General features: G+C 42.3%; 2 protein-coding genes across 2 annotated transcripts; one reads left to right on the top strand and one right to left on the bottom strand.

Annotated features, from left to right (window-relative positions):
- Positions 1-9,689: 9,689 nt before the first annotated feature.
- Positions 9,690-10,235, bottom strand: LOC147963769 (uncharacterized). Its single transcript, XM_087529693.1, has one exon. It carries the CDS (start codon positions 10,233-10,235, stop codon positions 9,690-9,692), a length of 546 nt encoding a protein of 181 aa, XP_087385819.1.
- A 2,095-nt stretch (positions 10,236-12,330) lies between these two features.
- Positions 12,331-14,846, top strand: LOC125516272 (uncharacterized). Its single transcript, XM_087529692.1, has 2 exons — positions 12,331-13,750; positions 14,809-14,846. Exons 1-2 carry the CDS (start codon positions 12,520-12,522, stop codon positions 14,844-14,846), a joined length of 1,269 nt encoding a protein of 422 aa, XP_087385818.1. The 5' UTR covers positions 12,331-12,519.
- Positions 14,847-25,154: the final 10,308 nt, after the last annotated feature.

The raw sequence follows: 25,154 nt of genomic DNA, 5'->3' as shown, positions 1-25,154 counted from the left end.
CAATACTTATTTGAATTGGAGATATAAATTTCTATAAATATTTTTGTAACTCCAATATTTCTGAAAACTTGTGAGTGGCTCTGAATATTTTGTATTAGGCCACATAATAAATTTCAGAAGCTACAAAAATGATTTGGTCTAGAAACTAAATCAAAACAGAAAAGAAAAATAGAAAACAGAAAACAAATGAGAGAGAGAAGTGTTTACCTGGAGCCACCTGGCAGCCCACCTGGCCTGGCACTGTTGACCCAGCCCACGAGGGGCAAGGTTGTCTTCAACCTTGTGCCCACTGGCAAGCCAGCACACGCGCGCCCCGTGCGCTAGCTCCTGCTTCGTGCTGGCGAGCTCTCCCTTCCCCCCTCGCGCCATGGAGACGCCAAGAGACCTCTCTCCCCTCCCCTCACTCGCTGCTCTCTCTCCCCTCCTCTGTTTCTCTCGCGCACAGCCACCCGAGGGCGACAGTCGCCGCCGCTCGTCGTTGTCGTAGCCATAGCCACCGGCCTCCCTTACGCCCCTAGACACGCCCCTGAGCTCTGTGAAGACGCCCTCGCCCTCTCCACCGAGTCACACAACATTGGGTGCCCGAGAACGCCGCCACCACCGTCGTCTTTAACTCCGGCCTCCGAGATCGCCGGCAATGCCCCGACGCCATCCGGCCTCCCCCGAGCCCACTGACCTGGTCAACGTCTTCACCGTGACCTCCTGCCATTTCCCCTTTTTCATTTCGCTCGTTCCCGTGCCGTAGCATCCTCGCCCGCGTGCCCGAGCACCGCCGTCCGCCATAGGCGCCAGGAACCCAGCTGTTGTGCTCCGTTGCTCAAACCAACGAGTCCCGCGTGCTCCCGGAGCCATGTGGAGTCGGCCCAGCACCTCATCCCGCTCGCTAACGCACTGCAGCAACCGCGCCCGTGTGTCCCGAGCTCCGTCCGCCGCCCGGCTCGTCGCCGCCGCCGCCGTTGCACGCCACCCCAGCACTCGCAGCTGCCACCGTCCGACGCGCCTCATCACGCCGGTCCCACAGAACCCATCCGCACGGCCTCTCGTCACCGGAAACGGCCGGACGAGGACCTCCGCCGTGTCCTGCTTAGCGCCGGCGGCTAATCGCCAGTTAGCCGACATGGCTGTCATTAGATTAGGGGCTAACTAACCCTATTAATTTAACAATAGACACTGACCGTGGGACCCGCTTTGTTAGTTTACTGGATAAAATAATAATTAGATTACTTAATAAAATTAGCGGACCCACGCGTCAGCATTGACCATGCTGACGTGGCCTTTGACCGGGCCCACGTGTCTGTGACCCTAGCCATCACTGTGACACTGACCAGTGGGACCCGCTTGTCAAGTTTGACCTGGACCGGCTGCTGTTGACCTGCTGACATCACTATGCCGTAATGCTAATGCAGTTAACAATTTTCCGGATTTGAAATAATCTAGGAAATTTGAGTAAATGTTAAAAACTTCAAAAATTCATAGAAATTCAACCATAACTCCAAATGAAATAATTTATATATGAAAAATTATCAGAAAAATTTAATCTATCCATCTGTACCATTTTCATGCATGTTGGAACAACTTATAGTTGCTAAATAGGGAAAATCATATGTTTGACATTTAAATAATCACATATGGAGTTTGAATTTGAACCTTTGGTTCAAACCAACTTCATTTAACTTTGTTACTAGTTGCATTAGCTCAAAACACCAGCATGTTGCCATGTCATGATCATACATAAATTGTTGCATTGCATTGATTGTGTTTCCTCTCTGTTGCTGGTAATTGTTCCTCCTCAGTAGACGTGGTACCGACGATGAGATCGATGACACCGATGAAGAGCTATACTATCTTCAGAAGTGCCAGGCAAGCAGAACCCCCTTGTTCATTCTGATACAATCCCACTCTCTCACTCCTGCTCTCTTTTACTGCATTAGGACAACAGCGATTCAACTCTTACATGATGCGGTAGTTGAACCCCTTTTCCTCTGCATGACCTGTCATTGCCACAGTAAATAGATGAAACCCACTAGCATGAGTAGGAGTTGTTTGAGCCCTGATGTGCCTCCTCATTCATGCTTGTTTGCCATACCTGCTACTGCTTAGAGTTGAGTTAGGTCTGATTCATCGGGGATGAATTGGAATGGTGATGAGCATGTCCTACTGTGTGTGAGCTAAGTGTGGGAACACGATTTGGTAAAGGTAGCGATGAGAGGCCATGTAGGAGTACATGGTGGGTTGTCTCATTGAAACCGTCCTCAGAAACTGAGTTCTGTGTTTGTGATCCATGAATAGTTACTACCACACATTGGGTTTCGGTAAGTTGACCCCTCTCGTCTTATTAATCGCCTCGATCTCTGTCCAGCAGTTGCAACTAGTTTCTGGTGTTTGTAGGATATGTGTTGGAGGCCGTGTGTAGCGCTGACCCTAGGGGTGGGCTATGATGCGGTAGATACACCACGGCCGGGAATGCCTGGTGTCCGTTTGGTGTCGCGGAACCCTGTACACATCGTTTGGGGCTGTGAGCGAAACCTCGGCCGGATCTCCTCATGGATGGAACCCGAATAGGTGATAAACCTGAACTAGAGACTTGTGTGGTTAGTCAGGTCGTGGCCGACTCCCTCGCCAGGCTTCCGCTTGAAGGTTGCCGAGATACACGACGTGTACATGGTGGTAAGTGGCGAGAGCGTGTGTGAAGAAGTACACCCCTGCAGGGTTAACATCATCTATTCGAATAGCCATGTCCGCGGTAAAGGACTTCTGGGTTGCCTGTACAGTTCATAGACAAGTGAAAGTGGATACTCTAAAATGCGCAAGATAAGCGTGAGTGCTATGGATGGCGTTCACGTAGGGAGACGGGAGCGGATCCATAGTGGTGTATTGATTGGTGAATATGTGGACTCGTGTGCGCCACCTCAAAAGAGTTACTTGCAGTCATAGTTCAGGATAGCCACCGAGTCAAAGCTGGCTTGCTGCAGTCAAACTCCACCACCACCCCTTTGTTGATACTGATGCATATGTAGATAGTTCTGATGTAAGTCTTGCTGGGTACATTTGTACTCACGTTTGCTTAATTTATGTTTTTGCAGAGAGACTTCAGTCTCACTAGTAGTTTCGCGTGGACTTTGACGTTTAGCTTGTTACCTCAGCTACGATCTTGTGCCCTCGGCAGGATCTTGTAGATAGTCAGGCTTCTCAGCCTTTTCATTTGTAGTTGTCTGTACTCAGACAAGTTAAGCTTCCGCTTGTGCTTGTTGCTTGTATGCTCTGTATGTTGGGTCATGAGACCCATGTTTCTAATACTTGGTTCCTCGGAGTCTAATGAATAAATACTTTGAGTCGTAGAGTTTTGTTGTGATGCCACGTTGTATTTACACATATCGGGCATATTGTGTGTATAATTGAAATGCTTGGTATGTGTGGGATCCGACAACCTAGTTGTCTATCCTTGGTAGCCTCTCTTATGGGGAAATGTAGTCTGGTGCTTCCACTGAGCCATGGTAGTCTGCTACATCCCGGTTTACCTGAGTCCTGCTAGCCCAGTTACTACTGCTCCGGAACACTAGACTGGCCGGCATGTGTCCCACTTCGCTCCTGTGTCTATCCCTTCGGGGAAATGTCACGCGGTGACTTTCGGAGTCTTGCTAGCCTGCTATAGCCCGGGTTCCCGGAGTCCTGTTAGCCCAGTTGCTACAGCCCGGATTCACACGCTGATGACCGACACGTTCGATGTTGGTTCATGTATGCCTGTCCCTGTAAGTTAGTGCCACTTTGGGTTCACGACTAGTCATGTCGGCCCGGGTTCTTTGCCATATGGATGCTAGCGACACTATCATATACGTGAGCCAAAAGGCGCAAATAGTCCCGGGCCAGGTAAGGTGACACCTGTGGGAATACCGTGCGTGAGGCCGCAAAGTGATATGATGTGTTACATGCTAGATCGATGTGACTTAGGATCGGGGTCCTGACATGCATGAATCGTTTCACACGCGAAAGCATATGGCGCCGTATGACACGCACATCACCCATGATTGCAATGTGAGGTCACACTAGTAGAAAACGGAGCTTTAAAACCGGTTCGTAAGGGCCTTTAGTGCCGGTTCCATAACCGGCACTAATTGGTGGGCACTAAAGCCCCCCCCCCCTTTAGTACCGGTTCGTGCTAAAGTGCCACCACGTGGTGTGAGCTCGCGCCCTGGTATGGGGGATCTTTAGTACCGGTTACCAACCGGTACTAAAGGTTTTTTTTGAATTTTTTTGTTGAAAATTTTGGAATTTTTTTTTGATTTTTTTTATTTTTAATTTTTATGAATTATTTGGTGATTTAGTCTCTAATCACCTCTCTTAACTGCTCAAGTGTGGATCACTCATTCCAAATCATCTAACTTCCCGACCGGTCACCCATCCCTCTCACTACTCCAGCCCGAGCACGCTTAACTTTCGGGTTCTATTCTCCTTCGTTTCCAAGTCTACACTTGTTGTTTTCCTCACAATAGTAAGATGCCAATCCTATTAACCCTCAGGAGTTTAGCTTGAGCATAAAGTCACACATTTCACTGTTTGAGTTTGAAACTATTATTCTAAAAAACAGTAATTATTTAGTAACACTAATATTTCTTGAATAAGTTTGACCACAGTTTGACCACAGTTTGACCAGATTTGACCAAAATTCAAAAAATTGAAAAAATTATTTAGTAACACTAATATTCTTGAATAATTATGTAGTAACATTAATACTTCTTGAATAAGTAGTTTGACCAGATTTAACAAAAAAAACTTAAATTTGACCATATCTTTTTTTCCTTTTGGAATTTGAGGATTCTAAAAAATTGCAAACAGGTCGTAGGCGGTCTCCATCGGATGCGGATTTTCGTGCTGAATTTTTTGATATATTATACGTTTTTTTCGACATCGTATGCAAAAGTTATAGCCGTTTTACATTTTCCCTACACTTTTTGCAAAACATGTCCAAATTTAAGTTTTCAAATTTTTCTAACTAGTAGATGTAGTAATATAACTACCTCTCGAAGGATTTTATTTTTTGAAGTTTTTATCATTTTCTTTTGATTTTTTCAGAACTGAAATGGCGACACACGGGGGGTAGAGTTTGAAAATTACCCTATAGTGCCGGTTTGTGTCACAAACCGGTACTATAGGTCAGACCCCTTTAGTACCGGTTCGTGGCACAAACCGGTACTAAAGGGCTACCCTTTAGTACCGGTTTGTGCCACAAACCGGTACTAAAGGTGATCGTGGGGCCCCAGCCTGACGCCAGCCTGCCATCACCCCTTTAGTACCGGTTCGTGGCACCGGTACTAAAGGTTCAACACGAACCGGCATTAATGCATAGTCGTTCGAACCGGCACTAATGGTACCATTAGTGCCGGCTCAAATTCAAACCGGCACTAATGTGCTTCACGTTTGACCCTTTTTCTACTAGTGTCATTAGTGTATCAATGATATGCTATCCAGACCACAGGGTCACCAAGTTTTGTGGTGCGGCTAATATGTTGGAGGCAAGGTGACCATTGCACACGGCATCCGAGGAGATTGCAAGTTTTGCTTCTTCTTGCTCAACTTGTCGATTGAATCATTCATTCACTCAATCTGTAGTATGTGTGGGATGACAGGATCCGTTGTACTAGACCTATTTGTGTAGCCCGAACGCACTGCCATTTATGCACATGCACCGTTGGATAAAGCTATAGGGATAGTATGTGTGGGATGACGGGAACCATTCATAAAAAACTTATTGAACATCCCGTTAATCTTATTGAATTTGAACTATTGTTGTATTAGACTTATTTGCATAATATGTATGGATGATTTGTGATATTTTCTATCCCAACTTGAATGAAATCCACTGTGTTTGCATAAATTTTTCCCGCTTAGTTCAAACAATAGTTAAAATGTCCGCAAACAGGTCCACCCTTGTCTGTCCGCATTAGAGCAAGTACAATAGTGGGCTTATAGCCCGTTTACATGGCATTTTTACCTATGTGGAAGAGAGAGATATGGAAAAGTAAGGGAGGTGGGCTCTCATGCAAAAGCCTAGCTACGTATTCCAAAACAAATGCAATAAATGTGAAGAAAGAGAAAAAGAGAAGATAAAAAAGTACTAGTATAACAGCCAACCTTATAGCCTACACTATTATATGAGTGCATATGGATGATAGCTATAGATGACATGACAGTTCCTTATAGCCATCAGCTGACTATATTATTAACCATGCTCATACAGAATGCCAGAGCGAATTTACGGATCACGTTAGAGATGGCAATACTTAGCACGGAATCAGATACAAATTCCACAAAATCTGGCCAAAATCTCAACGCCTGATACAACACGCAAATAAGTCAAATAACAGACACATGCGCACACACCAAAATGCAAGCAAGATAAATTTACAGGCGAGCCCGTCAACAAGATGCTTGCTTGAGAAGCATAGATAGAGCAGGTTAAATGAAACACAGGGTAATCAACCAAAAAAAAGAAAGAAAAAAAGAAACACAGGGTAATCAACCAAAACAAGTAAACGTGCCATCAACCATCATGCCAGCTGACTGATGCATACAGAAACTAGATAATTGTCGCAGGTTGTCAAATTAAGCAATTAATTCCTACAGGTGCACTTCACACCAGAGTACAGACCGGTGCATGCTACATAGAGAGTCAATCTGAAGGTCCAACATACAAAATACAAGAGCCTGCCTACAGCCAACAACCCATTTCTTCATTTCAGTCACCAGAATGTAGCTCTAGATACCTGTGAAGCAAGCAATATCACCGTCAGTCAAGCAATTGTGTAGTCCTATTTATTCGCGAAAAGCCGTTGGAGTTATTCTCCTGACTTTTGCAAGACCCAAAACAGTAAACATGAGCTTCATCACTATTGTTGGAATTCAGCCAAAAGTTTCGAAGGTAGATCATCCAGCATTATTAGACAAATCAACATTAGACAGAGCGAGAGAACAACAATAAGGTAAATTGTAGCGTAGTGGGCAGTACCACACCTTCAACTTCTAACATTACAAGTATTTGGCTATACTTGTCTGAATAGAGCCTAAAAGAACAGCGGGCATATGGCAGGCTCATGGAGTAGGAAAGCAAAAAAAAAAAAAGAGATCTGGTTTCTAGCTCATACGCATACTTTTTAGAAATGCATGAGCTTAACTAGCACTAACAAATAGAATTTCGTCAAATATATGCACTACAAGCCAGATGCAAGGGATCATGTACGAAGTTTTAATAGCGCGCTAAGCCTCTTAACGGCGGACCTCTTCTAAATGCTATAGCAGTGCTATAGCGAGCTATTTAAAATATTTGCTCACGTGTTTGGACAAAAAGACCCTTAGCGCAGGACCTCTTTTAAATGCTATAGCGTGCTATAGCTCTGCCATGATCATGCATCATCTGATTAATTGATACTACCTCCGTCTCAAAATATAAGACGTTTTTTAGGCTAACGTCTTATATTTTGAGACGGAGGGAGTACTTCTTTTGGTCCAGCAGTTTCACCACTACTAGTAAAAACTAACAAAAGTTATTAGTAATAAAGCAGTTGTTATGATGAATCTAGTCATGGAATTTTGATCTTGTGTTTTATATTAAGTATTAAACATCCAGCTGGCCAAAAGTGAAGAAATTAGACTGAACACAAAGCATAACTACATATAGTGACTAATGGCCAAATTGGCAGACAACAAGTACCATGCTAATAAAATGTTCAGCAAAACAACACAACAGTAGAATAATCATCCTAACACCAGAATAATCATCCATGAAACTACAATAACTGCAAGCAAAATAAAAACAACAATATTTGATTTAATGCAGCCACAACTTTCAAAATATTGTCACAATCATTTGTTCACTAGGTATCACACTAATCCAAAATAAGCAGCAATCCAAAATGACATGCCTGTACATCCATATAAATAAAGGAACTATGGAACCATATGCTCATGTGTTTTTAGTTATCAATTACTTGTATATTACACGGGACAACATGCAAATCACACTAGGACGTGATAGACAATAACCACAGGGAAAAAAGTTAAGGCAATGCCATGAGAGTAAAACAAAAGGAGAAATATATCCTGAAAGCATAGTAATGGGCTAGTGGTTCATTTTCTAGTAGTTTTTACTCCCTTTGTAGATAAATATAAGAGCATTTAGATCACTAAAATAGTGATCTAAACGCTCTTATATTTATTTAAGGAGGGAGTACTTAGCATGACAGGATTCTATTACCAACGTTCAAAAATAACTAACGTGGTTTTGGTTCAAATTTAAACTAAAACCACGTCAGTTATTTCTGAACAGAGGGAGTAGTACTTAGCATGACAGCATTCCCATATCTGAGGGGCACAAGCGTATGCACGAATAAGGAATGCGGAAGGGTCCAAAGTCATCGGTCATTGAAGGGGCTAGAAGAAGAAGAGCCCACAGTACCAGAATAACTTGGGAGTACTAAGGACAAGGTATAACCAAAAGCAAAGAAGCTGGAAGGAATGGAGGGGCAAACAAAAGAGCACATCCACTAGATAGGGGCAGAATAGGAGATAAAATAACCTGCTCAATTAGTAGATCAAAGAGCATATCGAACGGACAATCATCTTACGTATTGACCAAAAGCTCAGCCCTGTCGTGTCCACCAGAAACACATGTTCCTACAAGCATAAGAAGTCAAACAATGTGTCATGTGGGGCGAAGTAGATGGCCGCCCAGCTAAAAAGAAGTATATGGCCGCCGGGCATGGTTAGTGGTTAAGCTATCAAGCTTTGCTATTTTCTAACTCGTATAATGAGAGCCCCATGTTGTAACCAATATCAGCGATCAATAAACCAGAGATAAAAGAGATTAGGCTCCAACCCGAAGCAAACGACACAAAGATTTCCCATAAAAGACAAACATAAATGAGAAGGAGTCGACTGGGTTTTCAGATAAATCCATAGCTGTAATTCGGAAAAATAACTCAGCTTGATACAATAATATTAACAAAACACACCTACTGTCAGATTTGCTGGTTTTTCCTAAAAGCAGATACTCATCAATATTGTAAAAATGAAAAAAAAACTCATAGTATTAGCTGGTCAAAACAGAGAAATTTCCCGGAGCTATTCTGTAGCTTCTTCCACACCATGCAAATTATTTTTAAGTGATCCTTTTCAAATTATCTTTAAATAAATTTAGCACGAAATGATGAAGATGAACTCTGGTTATTATTTTTTTCCTTCTACATATGGAATTTGCCACAGCGAGAACAGTCCTATAAAAGATAATGAAAATTTATCTTACTTTTCAAACCAAGTGTTTATTATGGATTTAAGATTGTTAGCAATATCAGCAGGGACAACAATACAGAATGAAGGAAATATAACTAGGCTTAAGCATCCAAAGCGTCCAAGCCAGTTTTTCATGTAGTCAACTTCTAAGTTTTGTGTATCTCCTATTGGGTAAAAACGGCACTGCAGGTAGCACTAACACTAACATTGGACAATTCCTGCATATATTAATGAGCAGGCAATGATGGAATTTATTTCAATTATTCTACAAAGTTCTTTGCAATTCTTGTATTTAGAACAGCACACCACAGAACATCATCACTATACATTAAAGAGATCATCAAGCAGCAAAAGAAAAAACTAACTAAATTGTTCACTTAACAAGAAATGATGTGAACATAATTGCATCAGCCAATTATCAAAAAATAACTTGGTTTTGTTGTATCTGCAATGTAAGCCATGCTATTACCTGCACTGTAGACACTTTCAAATGGATGATAGTAAGAAAAGAACATGGTTTTATAAAGATTCTTGAACTCCAATGACTCAAGCTGGATCATCAAGACGCCAATAAATGTCCACAGAAACATCACATTATTCTGCTCAGCAAACCCTGGTATCTCAAGGCGCCCTTTCTCCTTTGATTTCAGAGAAAGTAGCTTGTCCAGTTCAATAGTTCTTCCAAGCTCCCATGAAGCAACACCATCACAATCAGTGTTCCTCTTCCATAACTTGGCAGTGCAGTCTGATTCTGAAACAAGAAGGAAACCCAGCCCACCACCCTCGGCCTGCATAACCCTGAAGCAGTTGCCTCCGCTATACATATCCACTGGCACCTGTATCACAGCTAGACTCTGCTTCTCCAAATCAAACTCGAGAATTCCAACCATATTCCCAACAAGCTTCCAGTGAAGGGAATCTCCAGCCAGCACAGCGTCATCTGTATAAACCATGGTGGGGACACGGGATGGACTATCCGTAGCCTGGTATGGAATCGGTGTTGAGATCAGATTTCCCCATAATCTGGACGTCGAACTCGAGCTTTCAGGCTCGGCTCGGGCTCGCCCAGGCTCGGCCCGAGAAACAAAAAGGCCGAGCCGAGCTGCGTTATTGGGCTTGTTTCGGCCTCGGGCCGAGCCCAGCTCGGCTCGAGCCAGCCCGTGAGCTCGTCCAACTCTGCAGCCCAAAGTGGCCCAGCACCAGTCACTTGACCTAGCGCTCTACCTCACCCCGAGCAGCACTCATCCTCTTTCCCCCCAGCGCTAGGTTAGCCAGCCTCCGCCGGCCGCCGCCATTGCAATTCCTTGTGTCGCCGATGACACACACGCCGCTTGTCCAGATCGCCCAAGGAGCCATGGAGAAGAAGAAAGAGAGGTCATTGACCTCCATTCTTGGGAAGGAGCCAGCGATTGGAAAAAAGAAGAAGGGCAGAAGCAAGACCTCCAGCTCCATGGACGCCGGCATCGAGCCGTCCGTTCGTTCCATGGCCAATCCAAGCATCGTCCTTGTTGACCCGCTTGTGAGGGCAAAGCAGCAGGCGCGAGCAGTGCCACCCCCGCCTCCGCCTCGGCGTCTACCTGACAACAAAGATATCGGCGCGCGGGCGGCAGCTGCTGTTGCATCCGGCTGGACCGGCTCCGCGAACACCTCCGTCACGCCTACTTCTCCGGCTGAAGCTGAGTCCTGGGTAAGCACAAAGCAGTGGCCTGCTCTTCTTTCCTCTAGATATAAATAAAGCTTGTGAGCTTGTTGTGTGATGCATAGGGATAAGCCAAAGAACAAAAAAAGAAGTAGTAAATTTCCTATTGTTTCCACTTGATTTATGCCCATCTGCTATTGTCCATTATAATCAGTTGTGCTTAAGTAATTGATTGTTTCCTGAAGATTTGCATATGACTAAGTCTAACGCAACCAGAGTCCTCCAGTTTTGCGCCTGCAGATATTTTGTAGCAATTGCATAATATTTTACAGTCTGTAACATGATTGTCTATTTCTGATGTAGCAAGTTATTATTCAGTCTGCTAGCCTAGCTAGCTTTGTGTAGGAGGAATCAAGTTATTATTTGGCTGTTCATTGGGCGCGTTTGAATGTATATGTTGTACAACATTGGGTGCATTTGAGTGTATATACTGTCTAAAAAGTGAGTATTTATGCCCATGTAATGCCCCTGTTTATCCCTGCTAGCTCGGTGTCTTCTGAATCCACTTTTAGCACCGGTGGAAGAATTCTGGATGATTATCGAAGCTCTCTAAAACCATACATGGTGGAGGCATTGGTGTGTGGCGGAAGCTATATCAAGGGTGCTCACAAAGACTTAAATGTGTTGGTATGATTTCGATCTATGTTTTATGTCGTATGATTTCAATATGCATCATGTTATTGCCATAAACTAAAAATCTAATGGCTAACTTGCACAAAACTAGGATGTGGAAGAAGATGATGAGGAGGAGGATGTGGAGAAGGTCAAATTGCCTAAAAGTGTGGCAGATTGCAACTACTAGTAAGTATGTTACTTGTAAGATTTTTTTAGTTTACTTTTGTTACTTGTAGGCTTTTCTTATTTACAATAACCATTGTTACATGTAGGATACATTGTAGGGAGAAAACCATCAAGATGCATTTGTTAAATTTGCACATAGAAGTAAATCAAGCAATGGATCTATATTGGTCGTCACCCTTGAACGATGGAGTTCTTGCATGGCTTATGTTGCCTGAAACTTTAGATGTGACATATGTCAACTTCTCAACCTTGGACTATTAAGTTTATGTTGTCATTGAACTTTGAACTATGGATGTGACATATGTCATCTTATTTTGCTAAACTCATGAATGGTTTATGTTCATCTCAATTTCTTCAGTGTTGTCCAAACTTGGGTGCATTTGATGTCCAAATTTCAGTGTACTTGCTGTCCAAACCTGTGTGTATTTTTTTGTCAATAGTTTCAGACATTCAGTGTTAATGCTGTCCAAACTTGGGTGTACATGCTGTCAAAGTTTCAGGCTTTCAGTGTTGATGCTGTCCAAAGTTAGCACTTGGGTGTATTTGCTGTCAAAGTTAGCACTTAGCACATATAAATACTACTATATTAGAAAGAGAGGGAGTAGTCTGCACGCTGATGTGCAGTGCACACGAGCTGCCGAGTTGGACCGAGCAAGCACACAGCTCGGGTCGAGCCTGCTACTTAGGCTCGCCTAAGCAGTTAGCTCGGGCTGGCTTGGCTCGTGCTGGGCGAGCTAATGGCTGGCTCGGCCCGAGCTCGGCTCAGCTCGGCTCGCGTCCAGGTATGGTCCACATCCCGCACGAGCAGTGAGGAGGGCGAGATGCCTAGGTCTAGCCGCCGCCGCCGCCACCCCTGCTCGCCGGCGGTCAGGCCACTGGGCGACGACGACCTGCTCCGCGAGATCCTCCTCCGCCTGCCTCCGCAGCCCTCCTCCCTCCCCCGCGCCTCCGCCGTCTGCAGGCGCTGGCGCCTCCTCCTCTCCGACCCAGGCTTCTCCCGCCGCTTCCGCATCCACCACCGCCGCGACCCACCCCTACTCGGTTTCTTCGTCAGAAATGAAGACCTGCCCTTCCTACCTGCTCTCGACGCCCCGGATCGTGTCTCCCCCGGCCGTTTCTCCTTGCAGCGCGGCGACGGCGACGGCGACCGGTTCATGTCCCTTGGATGCCGCCATGGCCTGGTACTCGTCTTCAACAAACCTAAGAACCAGATCCTGGTGTGGGACCCCGTCATCGGCGACCAGCACCGCCTTGACGTGCCCCCGGGGGTTGCGATACATGCAGAGAAGACACCGATCAACGGGGCGGTGCTTCGTGCTGCTGGAGACGATGCCCAACACTTCCAAGTGGCGTTGACAGTGGCAGACAATGATGACAAGCAACACAGACGAGCGCTTGCCTGCGTTTACTCCTCAGAGGCTGGCGCATGGGGTGAACTCGTCTCAACACAGCTTCCATCTCGCGTTCCAATGAGTAATGTTGGCACCTTCGTTTCTACTTACAAGCCTGCCGTGCTGATTGGGGATTCCCTTTACTGGAGGCTTGCTGGGAATTTTACCGGAATTCTTGAGTTTGATTTGGAGAAGCAAAGCCTAGCTGTCATACGGTTGCCAGTGCATATCCTTGAAGACGGCCATTGCCTATTCTCGATTATGCGCGCAGAGGGTGGTGGCCTTGGTTTACTCCTCCAGACAGACCGCAGCATCCAGTTATGGAAGAGGAAGACTGATTGTGATGGTGTTGCTTCATGGGGTCTTGGAAGAACCATTGAACTGGACAAGCTACTTTCTCTGAATTCGGAGGAGAATGACATAATAATACAAGGGCCCATGGGGGAAAATAATGTGGTGTTCGTATGGACACATCACATCCTCTTTACAGTCCATCTTGAGTCATTGCAGTTCAATAAACTTCCTGGAGCCTACCCCCTTTTTCATTATCATCCATTTGAAAGTGTCTACGCTGCAGGTAAAGCATGCCTTACATATATATATATATTGGTTGTAATAAAACCAGGTTAGTTTTTTATAGTTGGTTGATGGCATATATGGTTCACATCCTTTTGTTTTAAGTTAGCAATTTCAAGTAGTGTCATAGCAATTGTTTCTTTTGCTGCTTGATGCCCTCTTCAACATATAGCGAATTTTTTCTGTACGGTTTCTATTCTGATTCTTGTGTGGTGTTTAATGATTATGATGTGTAGGAAAAAAATCCTTTAGTGGTGTATAATTTTATATGTGTTCTGTAGCCAGGCGTTGGGCTGCAATTGGTCTATTCTGAGTTCCATATCTGTAATCAAGTTAGAGCTAGCAAACTGGCTTCATCAGTTTATTATGTGAATATCCATACAATAAAACAATAAAGATCAAGATTAGCAAATTCTTTGTGTAGCATTGAAATAAATCTGGTTGTCGTATGCCTATTCACATATGCAAATATTATATAATACAGTAGTAGTTTTAGAAGGCAGTTTTTTCTCAATACTCAATAGTGGGAAGTTGAAGATGACTACATGAAAAATATAGTGAACTCAATAGGTACATGTTGAAGTTTAAAGCTAGTTCTATTTCTTTCATTCAGTATTTATTATCTCTGTAATTGTGCTAATATTAAGTTTGTAATGATGAACTTCTGGAATTTAAGAATATTTACTCATCTACCATTTTTAGAAGAGTCCTACTGAGAGTACCAAGTGCATTTGTACATAGGAAAAATATTTTATTTGTTTATTTCACTAATCTGCTTGGATTTCTTAATATGATTATGTTTTTATTTTTTCTGATATGGCATGGAATGGGCTTATAATTCTGGATAACTTACTCTTCTGACCAGCTAATGGTCTGAGTGTACATGTTCTTCATTTCTACAACATTCATCTTTTTATACTGTTCCTTGAATATTCTATAAATTTTAGAATTGGTGTAGTTTTGCTTATCTTTTCCTAATGTTGTTTGTCATAATACTCGAAGAGTATGCTTTCATTAATTTTTGTATTTCTATTTATCTTTTTGCTCAATTTATTGCAGTTTTATGGATGATTATTAGTGTAAGGCAGTTTGCTTAAATATTATTCTCAGCATATCTCTCAGTGCCTATCTAATTTGCATATGTAATCTGCCAACTGCCATTATCCCCTAACATGATTTGTCTGGTCCAAACTATATGTATCAATGCTTTGCGGGTAGTCTATTTTCTGCACTTTTGGTCACTTTAGATGTTCAAGACTTTTCTTATAAACATATGGTCGAAATGGCATGACTAGATTCACCGTAAACACTGCTTTTGCCACAAGTTGTATACTTTTACTAACATATTAATGTTATCAGTAAAACTAGTGGTCAAAGCATTGCTTTTGTTGTTGTGAAGAAAGAGCAGTGCATCTATATTTGGCCGAATGAAATGTTTCTATTAATAAGACGGTGCACGATCCCTTAGTTGAGGCTTCTACTACATGAGTTCAATTAAATTTGGTTTGTGAGCGACTTGCTAGCACATACATTTCTGAAAAGTATGTCTATAAGCTATAAACCGGACTGTTCGGGTTTGTTACCCGGTTACCCCATGAGCCCCTTACGTGCCCATGATAAAAAATGAATATTTCAAGTGATTCAATAAGCTGGGATGACCAGTATTTCCCTGGAGTTATTTGAGCCACAGTTTATTTATTTTATTTGCCTCTATTGAGAACAGAATAACAGATGTAGCCAAAAACTTGAGAATATATGCTAATAATAAGAGTTGAAGGTGTGGTGGCAAAAATGAACTATTCTCCTGTAGCGGTTCTCTGTTTCTATTGTTGGTTTCATAGAAAAAAGTGAAGTTAGTGTTTACTGTTTGAGTCGTACATAAGTTGAGATACATAACTTCAACTTTTTTCTATGAATGTATTGAGATACACAACTTTAACTTTGACTGATGAAATTGGTTGCTCCGCAGGTATCTAGGGTTACATTCCGGTGGCCAAGATGCAGAAATTGATTGTGTGCTGTAGGTTCTTCCGTTTTGTATGCTGTTCATGGGCGTGTGCTACACCCAGAATTTGGCCCTCTGTACTGGTCAGGTGTGAAGTTGTATGACTAGTAGGAGCTAATCGCTTCGTTTGCAAACTACGTGCCTATTATCTATGTTCTGTATGAGGACACGGTTACTTGCTTGGATTAATAATTAGTGTTGTCATGTCTGTCACTCTTGCGGTTCATTTGCTTGATGCCGCTGAAGTAGGCACGATCAGGCAAGCTCTACTGTCAGTCTTGTGTTGTGCCAGGTAGAGTTTTCAGGTTTCTATATCCCTGCTGATGTTATGCCCCATGTTGCTACTATTGTATTAGATAAACCCTATTTTTTATCATCATGAAGGTGTCCGGATTGATGGATAAGTCTGTATACTAGGATCGTTGTGGGGCTGCAGCACATGGTCCTTGTGGCAGTTAGGATAGAGTTCCGGACTATCAAGGATTGGCAGTTAGGATAGCATCTTAGACTGGCATCTTAGACTGACATCTTAGACTAGCATCTTAGCAGCATCTTAGCATATGCTTGGCTGGCTAGCAACCTATAAGTATGTATCCCTAACCCCTCAGGTTGGCATGACATTGAGTGAGAAATAAACCAACGAAAATTGTCCCAACTCTCCTAAGTGTCATCCACAACTATCAATGCTCAGGTTCAAAGGTCTAACACGGATCCCATTTTTGTTACCAGAAGGCCCACGACACGGAGCTCCATTGATTTATTGTTTGCTGCTCATGATGCGTAATTAAAGTTTCTCTCTGCAATCTACTCTGCCATGAATTATTTCAGAGTTACATCCAGAAGGTTGTAGGTTCCTTTTTTGGATAGCGAAAAGCGGCAGGGTTGTAGGTTGCTTGGAAGAACCCGACCGATTTTTCCATCCGCATCTCTTTTGGTAGACAGAGTTCAGTAAACAGACAACAACCTTCAGAATTGCATATAAGTCGCACTGTATCAGAATTGCATTTTGTTTTCTTTCACATCAGCACAGAGGATAGGTGTGGCCTCTTGTATTTCTGTGCATGCATTGGAGTACAAATCTCTCTGAAAGTGAAACGATGAGTTCTTTCCTGTTTGATGTCACGATCTTCAGGGAGTCGGCTCCCTTTGATGTTCTTCGGGGAGTTGGCTCTGCACTTGATGCTGAAGCAAGCCTATCACCTACCAGGCTTTCGATCTTTCGCCATTATCAGGAGCCCTGTCAAAGGAAATTAAAGCTTCGCTGTGTTTTACGTGTGACAATGCAAAAACAAAGAAACTTATCTATGAGATCCTGTAACACTGTAGCCTATGAGACCAAGTCTCACGCGAGACCCATCCTGATGGATGACATGTGGCATTCACAAATCACAAAGCATCTTTGTGATTTGTGAATGTCATGTGTCATCCATCAGGACGGGTCTCACCTGCTAATCGTGAGACCTGGTCTCATATAATTTTTTTCCGTCTTCTAGCGGGCGGTTGAAGAAGTTTGCCGCAGGCTAAACACGAGCACATGAAGATGCCGGGCCTCCTCCAACCACTTGTCGATACCCACTGCCCCTCAAAAAAAAAAAAACCGAGTCAGGACAAGACTTGACCATGGATTTCGTCTGAGGGCTAAGACATCATCGTGGTGGTGGTTAACCGTTTGACCAAGTACACACACTTTGTGCTCCTCCGACACCCCTTCACCGTTGCCCAAGTAATCAAGGCACATCAAGCTTCACGATGTTCCTCATACCATCGTCTTCGGACCGTGACCATATCTTCACGAGAGTGATGTGGCGCTCCCTCCTTGAGGCGGCGTGTACCAAGCTCAATTTTAGATGACGGTGTATCACACACAAACTGATGGCTCAAGTGAGCACGTCAACTAATGCTTGAAGATGTACCATCAATGATTGCCCCGGGCAATGGTGATGTAAGTGGCTTCCGACTATAGATTCTTGTATAACTCCACTCACATCCCCTCGCTCAACTTTTCTCCATTCAAAGCTTTGTACATCAAGGAGCCCAACTTGGTTGCGTAATTTTAAATAGTGGGCTATGCCAAATCATAATAGCGGCACACCGCTCAAACAGGTATAGCAAGACTATAGCCCGCTATTTTGTAATGTTATTGCACAATTGTACATGAATAGAAGTACCATTTAGTGACACCCTGCTCAAACCATTATAACATTGCTATATCGGCTATTTAAAACTTTGCTTGGGTGGGCTACCGGATTTGCCTCTACACCTACCAGACATGGGCGCTGGCGACGAGCTGGATTGGATGTCGCACAATGACATCCTTCGTGCACAACTGGCTCACAGTCAAGCGCACTTGAAAAAGAAGGCGTATAGGAACCACACCGAGCGCTTGTTCAAGGCCAGCGAGCAAGTCATGTTGAAATTGCAACTGTACATGCAATCCTCCATGTCAAGCCGCCCCTACCCCAAGCTTGGGTTCAAGTTCTTCGATCATACTCTGTCGAGCAACACGTCGGCACACTATCATACAAGCTCACGCTACCGGATAACAATTTCATCCACCCCATCTTCCGCATGTCGCAGGTCAAGCCATTCACCCTCGACTACACGCCGGTTTTCACTGAGCTTTCACGTGCTCACTTCCTATCTCAATAAGAGGGGGGGGGGGGGGGGGGGGAGGAGGGGGGGGGCTCTTTGGTGGTCCAAGTCCGCTGATCATCTCTATCACCGGACTTAGCTAACAAGGAAGACTAGCTACGCAGTCCTTGCGTCATCGTCCCGAGCGCGCGCATCGGCCGTCTGCAAGCATTGGCGCCACCAGGGACGGAGCCAGAATTCTAATATAGGGGGGAGGGGGGGGGGGCAAGGTTTTCCGTGTGGTGACTGACTGAAAAAAAAATGTACAGAGATGGTTGTGGCTTAGGTTCATGAAAGATTTCATCAAGAGAAGAAAACATGTGGTGGCTTTGAACAATTTATTTTTTACTAAAAGTTGTAAAAGAAATACAAAGGGTAATTCACATGCTAATGAACTAAATCTTTCTGCTGCTGGAACGGATAAACAATGCAAAATCTTATCTCATGGGTTAGGACTCAGGAATATTTCCTAATAACAACTTTTATGTATACAGTTTGTGTTGTTCCAATCCTTTAGTTCTAAAGGTACAGAGTAATCTAATTATAGGGAGGGAGTATAACCCAAGGATGGAGTAAAGAGAATGAGAAATGAAGAGTAACATAGTCTTACTTGCCTCATCGCCGATCATGCTAGCTGCGCGGCTGGTCGGCCGGCCGGCCGTGCATCCCCACAAGCTTTGGATCGCCCCTTGCCCCCTTCGACAGTCTAGATCTTGATTTAGGAATTGCACGGTGAATATGGAACTGCCCTACACGGCGGCTATACCTTAGAGTTAGCGATAGCATCGGAGGCAAGTAAAAGGAAAGAAAACGAGCACTAATTACGTCCTTTGTCTTCCTGTTGTGGGCTGCTGCAGGGGCCTGCTATAGATGGGCTTTATAGTTTTGCACTTCACGTGGTTAGGGGGGGCAAAGTTAGCCAAGCGTTCATTATTTTCCCTAATTTTTACCAGCTACTTGATCGTTATTACGTACTAGTAGTATGCCCGTACGTTGCCACGGGCTTCTGAAATATATTGCTGAAGGTATATAAAATAATCCATGTAAAATATCACAGGAAGAAACAATATAGCATGGACACAATTGCATAATAATTGAAGTCTACTTCACTTGTAATGTAAATTGATAACAAAAAAGCAAATTGACGATGTATACACATAAATCGATGATCCAACTAAAAATATATTACAAATTATTCAAATCTACTTGATGCGCTTAAGAAATTCTCGCACAATATCAAGAAAGTTTTTTTCTTCATTCGCACGATGCTTGAGCAAGTATAATAAAAACTGTTTTCTCAACTCATACCCATCATGCAAAAACAATAGTAAAACACCCATGCGTTGCTACGGGTTGCTACGGACAACAATGCATATAAATGAATCAAAGAAACAATTAAAGTCGTATTCACGTCTAAGCTTATTTTTTTTCCTCATACGTCCGAATGTGTTCGAACATCAAACGGGCTACTACAACCGTCTTGATAGTCCGGGTGCCCCAAATCCGGCCCATATATAAGAAAGAAATGTTGCTATCCAAGACTATTCGTGATGTTATAATCCAACATGTGAAACCAACGCAAAACCCCACCACAACGACACACCCTCTCCTTTTCTCATCGGACCCTCCCCTTTCTGCTCTGTTTCCCGCCGTAGTGGGTGACGTCCGCCTCACTTTCACCATGACACCCTCTCTCCTTCACACCATACTTCCTCATAGACCGTTAAGGAGGAGTCCCCCGTAATGCCTGCCCCGCTCTCTGCCATGATCCCCTCCCCCGTGTCCGTGTGTTTTCACCACTGCCATGGAGGAGGTATTGCGCCGCCTGTGGCGCCCCGAAAGCCAAGAATGCAAATTTGTAAGTAAACATACCAAACCCAACCTCCGTCCCGCTCACTCTTATCACAAAATCCATCAACTTGTATTTAAGTGAGCCGATGATCAACATCGCCGTGGCCGGCCAGCAGCAAGGGATAAGGGCGGCAACCACCTTCCCATCTTAGTGCTAGTACCTCCTGGTTCTATACTGGACCCACCCTTTATCCCGGGCTCTACAACGGTAGCTCCACACTCATGTGTTCTCATGGAAAAGAAAGCTATGCATAAAAATGTTCGTCCAGAGCATGAAAAATGTCAATGAAAAATGTCAATGGTTCTCTCCTCTTCCCTCCTCGCGCGCACATTCCCGATTCAATCAGATATTAGTGAATAAACCAAATAGATAATTAAACGACATGTCTGAAGCACACACACACAACACACAACACACACTATATATACATGGTAATACTATTCATCACCCAGGGTGGAGTATAAGTTATTCTTCACCCGAGGTAATATTACAATCGGTTCATAAATAAATTTCATTTTGTTTACAGAGGGAGTACATTAGTAGTCTTTTTAGAGATACATGAGTATTTATTCCTAGTAATAGAAATTAGCAATTTAGCATAGTACAACCATAATCTTGGAGCCGTCTATCATTTCGATAATAGGTAGTTGCTATAAATGCAATTATGATGACTGTGTTAAGAATTTGCACAAAGCAACCCTTTTACAAACTGAACAAAATAACAAGTCAATCCCATTCACACTGCAACTGATTCATGCATTAAGGAATGGCACACAAAGTAAATAGGAATCCAAACTAACAGCAAGGGACGACAACATGGATGCTATCTTATTCCTTTCCAGGTGGATATCAACCATATCCGTCGGGATGCATGAAATAGTCCTATTCTTTACAACTTTATAAAAAGCTAAATTTAATCCAAAAATAATTATGAAGAGAGGCTAGTAAGTAAAACTAAGTCATGACTAAACTATTGAAGGGAGAAAATGATTGTTTTTTTTCAAAGATAAATAACCCAGTATAATAACCAGTGGCATTGTGCAAGCATCGACAGCAATACAAATAGCAGTAGCCTCTCAATCCTTTGCTATCTCTCTAAAGCTCTCTACTACTCTCTTTTATTCCTCTCCCAAGACCACACACGGCAGCAACAGCACGCTCAATATCTCTTCTTCCTCCCAAAATCAGCAGCCACTCTCTTCTTCCTCTCAAATCGAACATCAATAGCCCAGGCACCACCGACCACCACACCTATCACCTTCCGCAACCGCCTGGTCGTAACTGCTACTGCTAGCGGGCGTGTGTAGGAGGAAATCAGGCTGCCCCAGCTATAAGTTGAATTGCCCGTTTATTACTGAACCAGAAAATTACATATTTTATATTTGATCAGCAACCTGCTTGGATCATCAAGAAAATAGCTTAGCTTGCCCAGAAGACATGTAAATTGCTAGACGTGTTCAAACTATTATCTACATGAATCTAGACGTGTTGTTGAGGAATATATGAAAATGATACATAGTAAAAGTCATAATTCTGTCCCAATTATCAACTTTCTGTACTTCACATACAAATTTAATTGATAAGAAATAAACTAATCAAGGCAGCCAATTTTTTTACCGAAAAGTCTGTTGGTTAATGTTTTCTTCATCCACCATGACCTACTCTGTTTTCCTGCAAAATCCACAACAACAAAACTAATCTTTGTTTCTATGATGCATGACATTGAATAGATAGCACAAATGGTCAACCGAATAGTCATCTCACGATCCAAGTGGCCAAGCCCTTCTTCCATCTCCTCCCGCCCGGTTAATCACATGCAAGATCTTTATATATAGTTGGAAGCAGATGCATTGCTAGAACTCTTTAATCAATATAACGTTACTATGTATTTCTTTTCTCTTTATCCCTTCTTCCCTCTCCTCCCGCCCGGTTAATCTTCTCTAATTATTTGTTTTCAGTTTTCTTGTCAAGCTTCTAGAAAAAAAATCACTCGTGCGACTGCTTGGATCATTGTTTTAGTGGCAAAGAAAATTGAAAGATGAGACGATACCTTGATAATAATATGTGCAGATCCACTTGTGCGACTGCTTAGGTCATTGTTCAAATACATTCCCCAAATGGGCTTGCTGTTCATGGATCACAATTCAACACTTGCATTACACTTGAAATGGATTTAATCAGTCAAGAATTGTTTAATCACAAAGCATGGCCGACAGTTCGAGTAGTCTAAGGTGATGATATACAAAATTAATAATAATATAGAGCAATTATAATGCCTTGGGTATATATTCCAGACTATCCCGCAGATCTAGGTTGATCCTTAATGGCACTTATACACAATAGTAAGTGATTTTACTATAGAAATTATAAAAAAATGATTTGACTACAGTGATTTGTTAAAAATATGCTATTGTGAGGATCAGATCGATGTGCTCAAACAAGTGTTTTCACCATTCCAATTCCCATTGAATTGATCCTTGATTCTTCTTTAAGGTAATGTTGAGTAGGAGAGTCTACTGTATATTTCATCAAGTAGCTGATCCTTGAATCTGGTGCATACCTATAAGAAAGAACACATATTTATGTATATTCCATCAAGTATATGTCAGAAATATTAACAAGCGAAGTTGAATGTAAACCTGTGCAGTTTGACCTCAAGTCCCACCATCCTAGAAACAGATGGATCATCATCCTTGTGTATGGAGTGCTTTTCATCCTTGCTCTAGAAACAAATTTGTAAGTATGACTTTATTCCAGCATACTGCCCCTTGATATGTTTTGCTTATGTAGAAATGCTTTAAAAAATACTCATACATATTTCGTTCTTTATGTGCTGAAGTAAAAGTAGCTACTATCCATATAAACACAAGTGATTCTGTTCATCTAAAACACATCAGGAAATGTAAACAAAAGACATATTGGTGAAATTTAGATCTTAGACTGAATATCTGAAACAAACAACAGGAGCAAGTCTCAGTCCAAAAATACTGCCTACAGCTAACATGTTACAGAACATAAAACTAACACATACACCTTATCAAGTGGCCACCTAGTCACAGTAGCTCATGTGTTTTTTAAGCTCATTCCTGGAGAAACAAGACATCCACTTTAATAGTAAACTCACACTGTTTATTTTTTCGGAACATGAGCGCTGCTCATATGAAGTAGGATGCATGTACGACATTAATTCAATGTTCAGTCAGTCGAAGGAGAGAGAATGTCAGTGTAAATACACATAGAATCCTATCGGTTCTCAATGTTCCGGACAAAATGATGTTGGCAGGTTGCTTTCAACATCATTATACCGATGATGTTCTATATAAGACCTCAACCATCGAGCGAGATTAGAAAACGTTGATATTTGGATTTTTATTTATAAAAATTCTTTGAGACCCCCCACATTCCAATTCCCATGAATCATTCAAGTAACCTCTGACCGATAAAATTCGAAATGTTGAGATTAAAAATAAAAACAGTAGAGCAAGCCATTAGATTGCAAAACTTAATAACAAAACATCATACAAATTACGACACCTACAGGATGGAGTAGAAGCTCACCTGGAGCTTAGGTGTTTTGCCCGCCATCTACACTCTGAATAAAATGGATGGCGATGAGCAAGGGGAGGGTCGAGAGGGCAAGCGGAGGAGCACGCGCAAGGGATCAGACCTGCTGCAAATTCCTGCACAAAAGGCGACCCTCTACTTAGTTTCTGTAGATTCAGGCTCTACAGAAAGTCAATACACAAACCAACTAAGACCATCAGTTTCAAGCTTACTCGAAATAAGAAAATGATACGTGAATAATATCTCTTATACAATATCTAGATTAGTCAAATCCACCGATTGATCAAAAATGGAATATGTTTCAGTTAACGATATTGATAGAAAAATTTCTGTGTGTGCTCAGTAGGCAAAGGATACGCAACATACATGTCCTCTGAAGCTAATGTGAAATCATCTTGAGTAATAGGCAACCACACCATAACAGGATTAATAATTTTTGAAGCAAGCTAACAAAATCTGTGAATAAGTATTATGGTTCAGACGAAGACAAAGGAGAGAAGTAATTATTATTCAAATTTTAGTGTCATTTTGAGAAAATGATCAGACAATAGCATGATTTTGAAAAGTATTTGTGTGCATTTTAGTGTGCATGAACTACTTTTGTTTTCCATTGGAATTTTTTTATGCTTTAGAGCCGCCCCACCTTATTTATTTTTCATCCTCCGCCATCCAGTGCATATTATCGAAGTATTGTCTCTTCCACAACTCAAAAGAATTACAAAGATTTTCATACAAAGTTTTCAACCTTATCAAATTCTGAACCAGCAACAGATTGACACTTACCTACTATTTTTTATATTATGAAAACACGAAGATAGTCTTGCCCACACACATTTGGGATTTTATCGGTGGATGCAATCAATGTACAAGTCTTGTATTTCTTGGATCAGGCCCAATCTACATTTTTATCGGTGAAGCTTGTATTTGTTTCTTTTTCGAGAAATGTATGTGCATAAATTGATATCAAAATTATCAAAGTTTAAGATGTGGGAATTATATATATTTCCGGCTATGTTCAACTTTTTTGAAAAAATTATTTTGTCTCATTGCAATGCACGGGCATTGAGCTAGTGAAAAACAAAATAGCCATACACATTCCTGCAATTTTTTAAATTAATAATATAAAGAATATAGTGATAACAAAAATAAATGTTTCTATTATGAATTCATTACCCGTCTATACTCGTTGGAATGCCAAACGGAAGTAAACGTTGTCATTTAGATATATTGGAATTCCAACCCGACAGCTTTATTTCGAGTGCTTCTTTGAAATCCCTTGCAAAACTTTGCATGTCTTCAAACATTCATCATCTGCTCCCTCCTAAAAGTTATAGGGAGTTAACTTTTAGGGTT

Source organism: Triticum urartu, chromosome 6A, assembly GCF_056163025.1.
Source record: "Triticum urartu cultivar PI428250 chromosome 6A, HENAU_Tu73, whole genome shotgun sequence".
NCBI classification, from domain to species: domain Eukaryota; kingdom Viridiplantae; phylum Streptophyta; class Magnoliopsida; order Poales; family Poaceae; genus Triticum; species Triticum urartu.
The sequence above is the reverse complement of the archived record's forward strand: the minus strand, read 5'-3'. Positions and strand labels throughout refer to the sequence as shown.

What these genes read in the sequence shown, in the direction of transcription:
- LOC147963769 (XM_087529693.1), bottom strand. Translation starts at nt 10,235, where the DNA reads ATGGTTTATACAGATGACGCTGTGCTGGCTGGAGATTCCCTTCACTGG.
- LOC125516272 (XM_087529692.1), top strand. Translation starts at nt 12,520, where the DNA reads ATGGCTGGCTCGGCCCGAGCTCGGCTCAGCTCGGCTCGCGTCCAGGTA. An exon ending in TGAAAGTGTCTACGCTGCAG is followed by an intron (nt 13,751 to 14,808) that starts GTAAAGCATGCC and finishes AATTTATTGCAG; the next exon opens with TTTTATGGATGATTATTAGT.